We start from the raw sequence: 12,417 nt of genomic DNA, 5'->3' as shown, positions 1-12,417 counted from the left end.
GGAGAGAGAGGTGTCTGACTCTGAAGGTAACTCCCCCTCTCCCCCCACAGGCCTTCCTCTAACTCCTCCCTCCTGCCTCTCTCCCAGGGCTTCCCTCTGCTCCCCAGCCTTTTCCCAACATCCTCTCCCCCATTCAGTCTTAGAGGCTTTCAACCAACAAATGTTTTTTGAGTGTCTCCTGCATTCTTGGCATCATGGCAGCAACCCCTGACAAGACCAGGTCCCTGGCCTGATGGCAATGAGAGTCTGGGGCAAAGTCAGGAAAACTAGGGAGGCACACAATAAACAAACATTAACTATGTAATGGAAGACAGGGTGATAGGATAGGGTAAGTGGTCAGGAAGGAAGGTCTCTTTGAGGAGGTTTAAGGCCAAGAATTGGAATTTTTGCGCTAAGCCCACTAGGTAAGGAGTCAGAGAAGAGTGTTCCAGGGAGAGAAAAGAGCAAGCGCAAAGGCCCTGAGGCAGGAAAGAGCTTGTTGGGTTTGAAGAACTAGAAGGTCACTGTGGCTGGAGCCTGGTACATGAAGGGGAAGGAGAGGAAATGAGATGAGTGATGGAGGCAGGGCTGGGTCACTTAGAGCTCGGTAGATTGTGGTAGGGAGGGTGGGTTTTGTTCTCAGTATAACGGGAAGCTTTCTGAAGGCTTGAAGCAATGCCTTGATGGTGGTTTGCGCTGCTAGTTAGAGAATGGACCTTGTATGAGAGAGGGAGGCAAGGAAAAACGGAGATCCATTAGGAGATGTAGCAGTTTTCTGGGTGGTAGGAACAGAGACAGGGGGCCATCATTAGGACAGGTGATCAAGAAGTTTAGAGGCCTAAGGGTCCTGGGAGAGGACTCTCTGGCCAATAGACAAGGAGAACAGGGTCTCTGAGTGATGGGGCTCTAAAGTGCAAGGGAAGAAATGAAACCCCAGCACTTCTGTTCATAGTGGGTCGTTTCCCTTGCGGGAAGTTTCAGCTTCCTGATTCTGGGGCTCTTTGTGAGATGGAATTTGGGGGAAGAAAGTGTGGGACATAGTATTGGTGAGACCTGCTTGCCCCCTTTGGGGTCATCCTCTCAGCTTCTCTCTGGGAGTGGAGCTGGGGGTGGGAGTGGGGAGAGTTTCTGCTCCAGCTCAGAAGCACCTCTGCACTAGCAGGGGAGGAAGTGAGTCAGTGGTCCCCCAATCACCAGCCCCTACCCCTAAGACAGGTGCTCTGCTTCCTCCTTCCCACCACAAGGCCTCTAGCCTCCCCGCCCTCCACCACTTGCCCAGACCTTTGTTGGGAGAAGTCAGAGGTGTCCTGAATGGGACTCTGCTGAATGGGACAGCTCCCTTATGGCTGAAGTGTAGGGGGCTCAGTGGGAGAGCAGAGGCCCTTTTTAGCCCAAGGGGTGCAAGAGTTCTGGATTAAATCCTACCCCGTAGCCAGGAAGGCCTTGCCCGAAGTGGTGGGCAAGAACGGCCTAGTGCCTTCTCCCACAGTCCCTCTTCCCCATCCCTTGCCCTGTACACGGACACCACCCACCTCTGCCTCCAGGACAAGCCCACAGGCTGCCATCTTCTCAGCCCCTGCTCTGCTGGGGGCTTAACAGGGATCGTCTCAATTTTTATACACTCTCCTGAGGGAGGCCTATTAGCCCAATTTTGCAGATGAGAACAGGTCTACACAGTTCAGGAAAGCCAAGCTATCTGCCCTCCAACGCAAAGCCCAGGTCCTTAACCTGCTTCTTCCTGGCAAACTGGACCTGAAGCAGGTTGGGGCTGAAAGATAAATGCATGGATGAATAAATAAATGAGTGAAGGGGCTTGTGGATGCTGGAAGAGGTGGACATCAAAGCCAGATTGCCCCAGTCCTCCCCAGGGGCGGCTGCACAACCTGGGTCCAGGTGAAAGATGGAGGGAAGTGGATGGGGGGCAGTCTGGTCCCAGGGATGGGTGTGAGGAACGCAAAGAACATCCCCCAAGGTAGGCGCCGAGGTCTGGGCCCTGCCTCCCTCCATGTCCAGCGCCCACAGACCCTAGTCCTTACTAGGCGCTCAATAAAGAGTAGGTGAAATTTTGGCTCATCTGCATTCCTGGCAATTAGCGGGTACTCAGTAAATGTTGACAAACGGATGACTGTCCGCAGAAGGGTCCCCACCTGCGGCCCACTAGGCGCAGGGGGCGGTGCTCGGCTCCCGCCTCCCCGCGCTGCCTAATCTGCCCCTCGCAGGACCGCGCGGCGCGGGGGAACGCCCGGGGCGGGGCCAATTAGGGGCGGGGCCTGCGGGCCCGAAGGGGGCGGGCCCCCGCCGGGGTCGGTGGTCTGAGCTGGGAGAGGTCTTGCTCGGAGCGTCGCGCTCGGAGGGGCTGGAGCGGGTGTGCGGATGCTGGAAGTTCACATCCCGTCGGTGGGACCCGAGGATCCCAGGCAGAGCCCAGAGAAAGGCCACATGGTGAGCGGGGACACTGGCTGGGAAGGCGCACGGGACCCGCCGGATTTCCCCGCGCCAAGCGCAGTGGGGATCCCGCGCCCGGGCTGCAGCATCGGAGCGCGGCGGGTCAGGCCGTCCGGAGACCGCCTGCCGAGGGTCTCGGGCCGCTTGGATTTGCCAGCTCCGTGGACGACGGTCCGGGTTCACGAGGGACTGCACGGAGCTGAGGGGCGGGTCCGGCCTCCCCATCTCCCCAAATGTGTGGGGAGCGTGGGAGGGTCCCCGGAGACTGGCGGGGCTCCCAGGCCGCTTTGTGCCTTTGAGCGCGGGAGGGCGGGCGCGTTGCGGGCGCGGGTCCTGCTGAGCCCGCCCGCGGGGCCTCACGCGCACCTGGCCGCCCGCCCGCGCCCGCCAGGTGTTCCGAGTGGAAGTGCTGTGCCGCGGGCGCAGGCACACCGTGCAGAGGCGCTACAGCGAGTTCCACGCGCTGCACAAGCGGGTGAGGCTGCGCCGCCGACCGACCGACCGACCCCGGCCCGGCTCCTGCCCGGCTCCTGCCCAGCTCCTGGGAGACGGGCGAACTGCGGGCCCAGCCTCTGCCACCATTGCCGCCCCAGTCCCTGGAGGGCTCCGGTCCTGGGCACAGACCTCCCTGCGGGCTTCGGGGTGGGTGCAGAGGGGGTAGGGCCCAGCCTATACTGTCGATGCCATCGCGTGGCCGGCCAGCCCTCGGGCGTTTGGGGGGGGGGGTTGCTGGGGTCTCTCTCGCCCCCGTCCCAACCATCCACTCGCTAGCGTCTGCCCCAGGGTAGAGCCTGAAGTCTGGAGGTGGGGGCGGGGAGGACTGGGAGAGACTGTTGGGCGCAGTGAGCTTGAGGACTCAATCGGAATACTGTGATGGCACCGCGGTAACCTCCTGGCAGATCAAGAAACTGTACAAAGTGCCCGACTTCCCCTCAAAACGCCTGCCTAACTGGAGGACTAGAGGATTGGAGCAGCGGCGGCAGGGCTTGGAGGCCTATATCCAGGTGTGCACGGGGCTCACTCTGTTGCCCCCTAGGCTGCTTGACCAGAGGTGTGGCCCAGACAGCTGGGAAGGGGCGGGGTAGGGAGTGAAGGGGACCCACATCTTGAGCGTGCTATTTACTACCCCAAGCCTCAATATTCTGAACAGTCATGGGTCCAGACAGCCCTCTGTATTGATGGAATGGGATGAAGTAACACGAGGCAGGTGGTTTCAGTTCAATGAAAGCTAGTTCTCTTTCCCCCAGGGTGAGGGTCTGTGCTACCGTCAATGCTGAGGATTTGGGTGGGGATCCTTCCCCCCCCTCTTCCCCACACAGTGATGCAGATTCCAGGCCAGGTTGGCTTCCTGGGCTTACAACCCATGAGTCACCCAGGGCCCAGTGCTCAGAAGGGCTCCAAGCTTGGCTTAATGCTCTGCTCGCTCTTGAAATTCTTAGTCATTTTGGAAGGCCCCCGCCTCTCCATTTTGCACTGGGCTCTGTAAGACAGCTGGGTCTGATTACAGGTTCCCTCTGATCTCTCCAGGGTGTCCTGTACCTGAACCAGGATGTGCCCAAGGAGTTACTGGAATTCCTGAATCTTCGGCACTTCCCCACAGACCCTAAGGCCAGCAGCTGGGGGTGAGCTCCTCTGGGGGCCATGGCTGGGCAAGAGAGAGGGGCCCCAGTGCTTGGGGGGACAGGGTCTCTCTGCAGCAAGCGGGTGAGGAAAGGTTTGAGAAGCCAAGCCCTTTTCCTTCTTACATCGGCCAGGCACCAGCCTGCTGCTTCTTTGAGACGCGACCTCCCTCATTAGCTTTCTTGACCAGGGGCAGAGGGGCTATTTTCTGGACAGTCTCGGTTACCGCAGCCGCCTCCGGAACTGAGCTTGTTACAAATAGAAGCAGTGGTCCCCTGGGAGGTGAAGAGCTGGGCTTGCGTGTCTCCACCTCTTCCTCACGCGCGCGCCCGCCCCCACCTCCCCCCACCAACCGCAGCTCACAGCGCGTCTCCTTTTCAGCGCCCTGGGGGAGTTCCTGCCCAATGACAGCAGGCAAGTCAAAGCCCCAGCCGCCCCGCTCCTGCTGCCCCCTGGTGGCCGCGTGCCAGGAGGCGGCCTGCGGTTGTCTGGCCTACCCCGCCCCCCCCCCCCCCAATCCCAATCCCGGTTTCTGTTGGTGCCTCCTGAGCCCACTTCCCATTCACCTTTTCCTTTTTGGGTGCTTTGTGATCTCAGTCCCTGGTCTCTACCCTGCCTCTCCCTCACTGTTCGGGACTCTTCCCTCCTAGCTCCCAGCTGCACCACCGGCCTGTCTTCGGCTTCCACAGGGATCCCTACATTCGCAGCCCATCCCCAGGTGAGGGCCTAGGTACCAGGGTGGGAGCCGGGGGTGAACCTGCCATTTTCAGCTCAGGACCTCCAGGCAGCATCTCGCGCCTCCTGCCTTCCTTTGGGGCCACAGCTGCCCTGCGGCCCCTGTAGCCTTTGTGTTCTTCCGAAATCACCTCGGCTCTCCTGGTCTCAGTTCCTCCCCAGCCCGGCTTACCAAGCTAATGTGAACGGAATGTGAGCGGGGCATGCCAAGGCCTCATTGGGGGGTGGCCAGCTGTTACCTTTGACCTCTATTCCTGAGGAGGGGGCAGAGCCTATGGGCTCAGGAGCTCAAGGAACTAGAGGCCTGAGGCTAGGCCCACCCCCCATCTTTTCTTCCCCCCGTTTTCTTTCTGTCCCACAGAGCCTCTGCCCAACGTGGTGGTGAATGGCGTGCTCCAGGGCCTCTATGGCTGCAGCAACGGGCCAGCTGAAGCTCAGCCGGAGGCATCTTGTCACCCTGCTCCTTTGCCACCGATGCCCTGACCAGCCCAGAGGCCTATGGGCCACCTGCCAGGACAGGCATGTGCCTCAGTGTGTGTGCCCCCTTCTCAGAGGAGGCTGGGTCCCCCTTGGCCCAGACCCAGGACTAACCTACCCGAGGTGCCAGGGCAGGGACAACAGGGGATAAGGAATAAAGGGAGAAGTCCATTTAGAGGTAGGCTTTGACAAGGGAGAGATGTATTTCTTCCCCTCCACCCGCAGGGGGGCGGGGGACAAGCAAAGGCTGAGGCACCCTAGTGGCAAAGGTTAGAAGGAAAAGCTCCTGCTTGCTACCTGTGGGTAGTTATCAGGGCAATAGGGTTCCGACCAGAGCCCCAGAAGGGGGGAAGGCACCCCCGGCCACAGGAGTCCCAGACATGCTGGGACCGGGACTTGAGCAGGTGTTGCAGGCCCAAGAACCCAGCCCACACACTGGTTATAAAAAACCCACCTTTTTTTTTTAATAGGTCAGCATTGGTAGGACTTTGTTACAAAACCAGGCTGGTAGGTAGGCCTGGGGAATGTGGGGGGGGGGTCCGCTCCGTCAGGCGCCAGCACTGGGGCCAGTGCAGCACGGAGCCCTGCGGCGGGCGGTCTTCACCCGCGGGAAGGCACCAGGGCCGCACAGATGGTGGCGCAAAGAGGTCCCTGGGGCCCTACTCCTTGGCGATGGCAAAGGGCTTCTCCACCTCGATCTTGCCACAGTCTGCGATCGTCACATCCTTCAGGGGCTTGTCCCGACTGTCAGTCTTGGTGCTCTCCACCTTCCGTACTACCTCCTGGGAAGGCAGGCAGAAGCAGTAGAGCGGCGTGAGTGCGGAGGTCCACCCCTCAAGGGAGAAGCCCCGGAATATGGCCGGGGAAGGCTGAGACCCCCATGGGACGAGCAGCATGCAAACCTTGAGGCACCAAAATCCTAACGGGACCCTAGACAGGGAGAGCCCAGCTTTGACGAGAGGACGCGGTAGTTTTGATCCTCTGTAGTGGGACCGGGCTGAGCTAAGGGTGAGGGGGAGGAGGGTGGCTGGGGAGTGGGTACCAAGTGGCTTCTCAGGGACACAGTGTTTGGCTGGGTCCTGCACAACTGAGGGGGGCGGAGCCTAGCAGCGAGTGAGTGAAACGGAGGCTCCTGCCCCAGGGCAGGCTGAGGAACTGAGAACCTGGGGGCAGAGACACGTAGGGTAGTTCCCGATGCCCTCCGGGTTTGTGCACATGAACACTGGGAAGCTGTGCGTTCCCTGTTGGGAAAGGGATAAACTAGGTGGCACCCCTACCCTGGGGTGTCCGTTTCCTGGTGAAGGTTGCTCAGGTTTAGCCCCTGCCCCTCAAACTCACCATGCCTTCCAGAACTTTGCCAAACACCACGTGCTTGCCGTCCAGCCAGGCTGTCTTAACGGTCGTGATAAAGAACTGGGAGCCATTGGTGTCCTTGCCTGCGTTGGCCATGCTCACCCAGCCAGGCCCGTAGTGTTTCAGCTTGAAGTTCTCATCGGGGAAGCGTTCACCATAGATGCTCTTTCCTGGGAAGGAAGAGTAGGTCAGGGAGCTGAGTTGGCCCAAACCAAGCAGATCTTTGGGGTGAGGATTCCAGGGACTCAACCTGTCTTTGGTGTCAGGCCAGGCTCCAGTGGATTATAAGGACTAAAAGCTGTCTCCTTCCTACCCTCTGGTCTTGGAGCCAAACCATGCTGACAGACCAAGTGGGGCATGAGGCCAGGCTGATTTAGTGAACAGCTCACCCGATCAATTATTTTGAGGAATACAGTTTAGTGGCTTTTAAATAAGGCAAATATCAACAGCTACCCTTGGCGATGGCCTGGGAGGTCTGCCACCGGAACTCTGAGGTACTCTGGTAGAGAGAGGTGCTATGCAGGGGGCAGGGGAGGTAAGAACTCTCCAGAAAAGGAGGACAGCTGTGGTTGACCAGCTTTTCTTCCTAACAGCACAGAAGATAGATGAGTGGGGAGGGGCTGCCCCTTGGGTTCTGGATAATCAAGAGCCTCTTATCAATGAACACAAAATAAAAGCTGGATGTTGATGTGTGGGGTATGTCTATCCACGAGGGGTCTGAGGCCAGGGTACACGACAAAGGGAGTTGGGCAGACCCCGACACCATTTCAGAGATCCTCACCTAAGTTCCCAGAGCTGCTTCTGCCCCCTTCTTTCTCCCTGTCTCCTCTCAGGAGAGTCACACTGTGTGCTAGTGACCACAGGCCCTGGAGAAACCCAGTAACAAAGAAGCTTCATTTTGTTTTACCCAACACCTTTCAAACTCACTTGCATACACAACCTGTACCTATTTGCATCCCGTGGTTCCACAGAGGGACCCAGCTGTGGAAGTTGTCCTGGACCGCTGCCGTCAGGGAGGCATTTCTGACTCCGTAGCAGGTGGGGAAGGCTAAACCCGACAATCACTAGACGCTGGGGGGGGGGGGGGGGGGTGCCATCTCATGCCCGGGCCAGGGAGCAACCCAACCCTCTGCAGCAACTCCGGGCTCAGAGTCTCTCCTCGGTGACAGTCCTCTTTGTAAATCTCCAGTGACAGCAGGATTTCAGTTACTGTTGCTCTCCAGAAAACCCCACATCTCCATCCTTGGCTCTGATCACTTTCCCAACGCATAAGGAATCCCCAACTCAAACGGATAACTTCATTTTAAACTCAACCGATTTCGTCATCTTTCCCTCCAGACTTCCATTCTTCTTTTGACAACTTTTCCTTTGCAACCTTCCATGTGGCTCCCAGCCGCATCAGCGATCCTCCTCTCCTCCCCTGCCACGCGCACTGCAGTCACGACTCACGCTCAGAGAGCGAACGGTGTATGCCAGAGAACCGACACGAACATTTTACACCCCGAAAAACTGCCATGTTATTTTCCCTCAAACTCCTCTGCGCCTGGGTCTTCCTCCCATTCAAGCCCTCCGTGGGTCCGCCCTCCACGCAGGACAAACCCAGGTTCCCAGGTCCGGCCACGGCCCAGCACTCTGGGCCCCGGTTTGGTGTGTGCTCTCCTTCCATCTCTGGACCCCACCTTCAGCCAAGCTCCTGCCCCAGAACAGAGGTGGGTTCACCTTAGCCCTGCCTCTCTGCCCAGGTTCTCCCCGGCCAGGACCCTGCCCAAATCTTCCCTCACATTCCCAAGGCGGCCACTTCTCGATCAGCCTGGCCTGAAGCGACTCCTCCGCTTGTTGGCACCTCGACAGTGACTGACTTGCCACATGCTGGGCACCTACCATGCAGCACCCCAACTCTTTCCACTCTGACTTTACACCCGAAGGAACCCGAAGCTCAGAGGACTCACCTGCCTGAGGTCACAGAGCACGAAGATGGCAGATCTCACCCAACTGTGTCCGACCCCGTGCACACAGCGCTTTGTATCATGTCTGCTCTTTCTCAGGCACCGCGGCCAATGGCCATCACTCACATTCTGTCCTGTTCTATGGCTGCCATGTCGTGTTCCCCTGCTTCCTCCCGCCTAGATGCTAAACAACCTGACAGAGCCTGACCTAGAGTCACTGACCCACGTGTTTAGCTTTGCTCCCCCTCCCCCCAGGGGGTACCCCGAGAGAAAAGCCACTAAGGCTGTAGGCCCTGGCCGGCAGGCCTGCTGGCGGGGTGAGAGCCACACAATCCCCCCACCGTTCTCCTCTCCTTTGTCCTGGGGTCCCTGTACAAAGGAGGCTGGGTCGCCGTGCGGGTGCCAGTCCTGCCTCCAAGCTGGGCGAGCAGGGGGCCTCGTCTGCCCAGCACGGCCCAGCCTTCCCAGGTTAGAGGCTGCACCAACAGACCCTGCTGCCCAGAGGTCCTGAGGTTACCTCCAGTGCCATCTCCCCGGGTAAAGTCTCCACCCTGGATCATGAAGTCCTTGATCACACGATGGAATTTGCTGTCTTTGTAGCCAAATCCTTTCTAGAAAAGGGAAGAAGGTGAGAGGCAGCATGAGACACCAGGCAGATATTAAGCAGGCCCTGCAGGAACCCAGCCCACAGCTCCTGCTCCCAGAAGAGACACCACTGCTGATCAGATTCATCATTTGACCTGCTGAGTGAGCAGTTACCAGCAGGCCAGGCGCGGAGCACCACAGACCCAGGAAGGGCTAAGATGGCACGCTCCTCTGCTTTTATACAATTCTGCTTCACATGATGTCTCCACCTTTCCCTGCCCTTTTTCTAATCCTAAGAACAGATGCAAGAAAACAGACCAAAAAACAACAGCTACCTGCTGGGTCACCGCAAAGTTGGAATACAGACTTTTTCTTTGATAATTTTTTATTCTAATTCCAGTAAACATACAGTGTTATATTAGTTTCAGGTGCACGATACAGTGACTCAACAATTCTATACATCACTCAGTGCTCATCATAAGTGTACTCTTAATCCCCATCACCTGTTTCACCCATCCCCCCACAGCTCCCCTCTGGCAACCACCAGTTTCTTCTTTTTTTTTTTTTTTTTTTTTTTTTAAGATTTTATTTATTTATTTGAGAGAGAGAGAGAATGAGAGACAGAGAGCATGAGAAGGAGGAGGGTCAGAGGGAGAAGCAGACCCCCCGCCAAGCAGGGAGCCCGATGCGGGACTCGATCCCGGGACTCCAGGATCATGACCTGAGCCGAAGGCAGTCGCTTAACCAACTGAGCCACCCAGGCGCCCAACCACCAGTTTCTTCTTAAGAGTTAAGAGGAATACAAACTTTTAAACGGGGCACTCCTGTTTCTTTAAGACCTGGGAAGCTCTGGGCCCCTTACCCTTAAGAGAAAGTTCTGGTGCACAAGCCACAAACTAGTTTCCATGGATATGTTTTCCTTGATTACCGCAATGTCTTAAAAATGAAAATTTTTCTTAAAAAAAAATTTTAAAAATCCGTATTTCTAGATTTAGTTTAAAACCTCCAGAAGCTATGATGATACCAGGTTCCCAGAGCTGCAGGAGAGCGGTGAGCTGCTGGTACTTGGTGAGGGCTACTGCTAGACGGGCCCCGCTCTGCACATCCGTTCGCTGTCAGCTCTACTTGCCAGCTTCACTTGAGTTCCACTACCTCTGCTCCAGCCACTTACCTCTCCCGTGGCTAAGGCCACAAAATTATCCACTGTTTTTGGAACAGTTTTTCCAAAGAGACCGATGACCACCCGGCCTATATCTTCATCTCCAATTCGCAGGTCAAAGTACACCTGAGGAAGAAGACCATTTCAAACTCAGCCTTTTTGAAGGGGTCTTGCCAGGGAAGCGAGGGCCCAAGAAGTTACCACGAAGGTGGAAGAGAAAGAACCATATTTTGAGAGCAGTGGTTCTGAACCTGATTTCGGTGGTGACAAAAACCCTATGAGAATCTAATGAAGGCTCCAGACCCTGTTCCCAGGAAATGTTTGTTTGCACTCCCTTTATAGGGTAGCAAACAACCTTTAGTCTACATAAATAATGAGTGCAGATTCTAGAAATGAACATCCAAAAACCATAAGGAGGGGAATCTAACTTAGCATCATGCAAGTTTCAACTAGATTGCTATGCTTTGTAATTGCAAGTGGGTAACATCTGGCCCAAGTAAAGAAAAGGATTCACAGTTTGCCAGACGTGATGTTTCACCATTTCCCCAGCGCTGGACGGTATTCGCAGAAAGACTGCTCTGAGGCTGACAGTGCCAGCCCCGGCTGCAAATGCCGGGCGCCCGCTCCTGGGTTAAGGCTGGGGCTGGGGTGTCGGGGAGGAGTCGGGCATTCTCTGGTGTGAATGAGCAAGACCGTCCGGACGCCACGAGGCCACAGCCGGGAACCTAGGGAGGGGCTGAGCCAAAGCCGAGGACGCCCAGGCCTGAGCTCCGGGAGCTTAAATGCCCCGGACACCGGTGACCTGCGGCGCCGAGGCCGGAACGCGGGCGACGCGGGGGGAGTGAGGGCCGGGGGGGGTGGGCTTCGCCAAGCAGGTCGGGAGAGGGGAGGACGGACCTTGACGGTGACTTTGGGCCCCTTCTTCTTCTCGTCGGCCGTCGAGGGACCTGGCAACAGCAGGAAGAAGACGGAGCCCACTATGAGGGCGGCGGCGAAGAGCACCTTCATGTTCCGCTCGGAGAGGCGCAGCATCCACCGAGCGAAGAGAGCGCGGCCCCGGTAGCCGAGGGCCGGAAGAGGGTGGGGACGCGTCGGCGTGGGCACCGGCGCCACCACCGAGAGCGGCTGGGGGGAAACCGGGGCTCCTGCCCGCCTCCTGGCAGGAGGTGGTCCTTATTTCCCCCCTCTGGGTCGGCGCCGGGTAGTAGGACCTCGCGGGGGGCGTGGCCCAGCCCGCCGTCAGGGCTGGCCAAGACGCGGGCTCGTGGGTGGCTGCCACGTTACTGTGGCCTCATTGGCTCCCCAGCTCGCCAACGCCCACCAACAGGAAAAGGATCACGGAAGGCGGCACCGCCCCAGGAGCACGCGGATTGGGTCTCCGAGGAGACTACAAACCCCAGCATGCAGAGCGGCCTCTCTCGTGGCCCGTCTTGCCTTTGGGGAGGGGAGGTCCTTCGGAGGTTAGTTTATGTTAGGAAGACCGTGGATGGGGGAGAAGGCCCTTGTCAGTTTCCGAATTGGGCCAGTCAAGCATTAGCCACCACTAGCTTGGGTTTAAGTATGGTAGCTTCCGAAAACTCGGAGCATGCTTCTGCTAACCCAGAGTATGACCTTATACTGCACCTTCTACTTGTCCTGCAAAACTTGCTTCAAAACCTTTCGACTTAGTCCCTGTCACTTTAGTCCCTGTTTTTCTCTGGTCTTACTGTGCTTACTGCTGTATGTATGAGTCAATGCACACTTTATTATTGTATTCTCTGGTTCTTAACTTCCTTCCTTTACCTATTTTTCCAAGTAAACAGTTTTTTTGGTTTTTTTTTTTTTGGTTTTTTTTTTTAAGTAGGTTCCACTCCCAGCATAGAGCCCAATACCAGCTTGGACTGATGACCCTGAGATCAAGACCTGAGCTGAGATCAAGAGTCCGACACTCACCCGACTGAGCCAACCAGGCGCCGCCAACTAACCACCTTTTTGTGAGCAACGCACTGTATTGCATGTGTTGCACTTATTTTGTATACATCTCCCCCAACCCTGCTGTAGGGCTAAGTGTCCAACAAATATTGGTTGCAATAGCATCATATTAACACTGAGGTGGGAAATTATATATATATGAAACGG

General features: G+C 57.0%; 2 protein-coding genes and 1 long non-coding RNA gene across 6 annotated transcripts; 2 read left to right on the top strand and 1 right to left on the bottom strand.

The window, feature by feature from the left end:
* Nucleotides 1-2,267: 2,267 nt before the first annotated feature.
* SNX22 (sorting nexin 22) lies at nt 2,268-7,297 on the top strand. 3 transcript variants are annotated; one of them, XM_036083849.2, is made up of 7 exons: nt 2,268-2,421; nt 2,816-2,899; nt 3,324-3,428; nt 3,952-4,046; nt 4,426-4,458; nt 4,695-4,762; nt 5,141-7,297. In XM_036083849.2, the coding sequence occupies exons 1-7, from the start codon at nt 2,353-2,355 to the stop codon at nt 5,260-5,262; spliced, it is 576 nt and encodes a 191-aa protein (XP_035939742.1). In that variant the 5' UTR covers nt 2,268-2,352; the 3' UTR covers nt 5,263-7,297. The 3 variants fall into 3 exon arrangements, with proteins under 3 accessions (XP_035939742.1, XP_035939745.1, XP_035939743.1); XM_036083852.2 differs by lacking the exon at nt 2,816-2,899; XM_036083850.2 differs by lacking the exon at nt 4,426-4,458.
* Nucleotides 5,696-11,472, bottom strand: PPIB (peptidylprolyl isomerase B). The gene is made up of 5 exons (XM_036083847.2): nt 11,197-11,472; nt 10,312-10,425; nt 9,073-9,166; nt 6,595-6,779; nt 5,696-6,038 (listed from the first exon to the last, which is right to left on the bottom strand). The coding sequence occupies exons 1-5, from the start codon at nt 11,329-11,331 to the stop codon at nt 5,916-5,918; spliced, it is 651 nt and encodes a 216-aa protein (XP_035939740.1). The 5' UTR covers nt 11,332-11,472; the 3' UTR covers nt 5,696-5,915.
* Nucleotides 11,473-11,548: 76 nt separating this feature from the next.
* LOC118530403 (uncharacterized) lies at nt 11,549-12,417 on the top strand. Of its 2 annotated transcripts, none has more exons than XR_013450444.1 (2): nt 11,549-11,759; nt 12,143-12,417. It is a non-coding gene; the product is annotated as an uncharacterized LOC118530403 (long non-coding RNA). The 2 variants fall into 2 exon arrangements; XR_004914637.2 differs by lacking the exon at nt 11,549-11,759 and adding an exon at nt 11,782-11,903.

This window comes from Halichoerus grypus, chromosome 8 (assembly GCF_964656455.1).
Source record: "Halichoerus grypus chromosome 8, mHalGry1.hap1.1, whole genome shotgun sequence".
Classification (NCBI taxonomy): domain Eukaryota; kingdom Metazoa; phylum Chordata; class Mammalia; order Carnivora; family Phocidae; genus Halichoerus; species Halichoerus grypus.
Note: the sequence above shows the minus strand (reverse complement) of the source record. Positions and strands in the feature narration are given on the sequence as shown.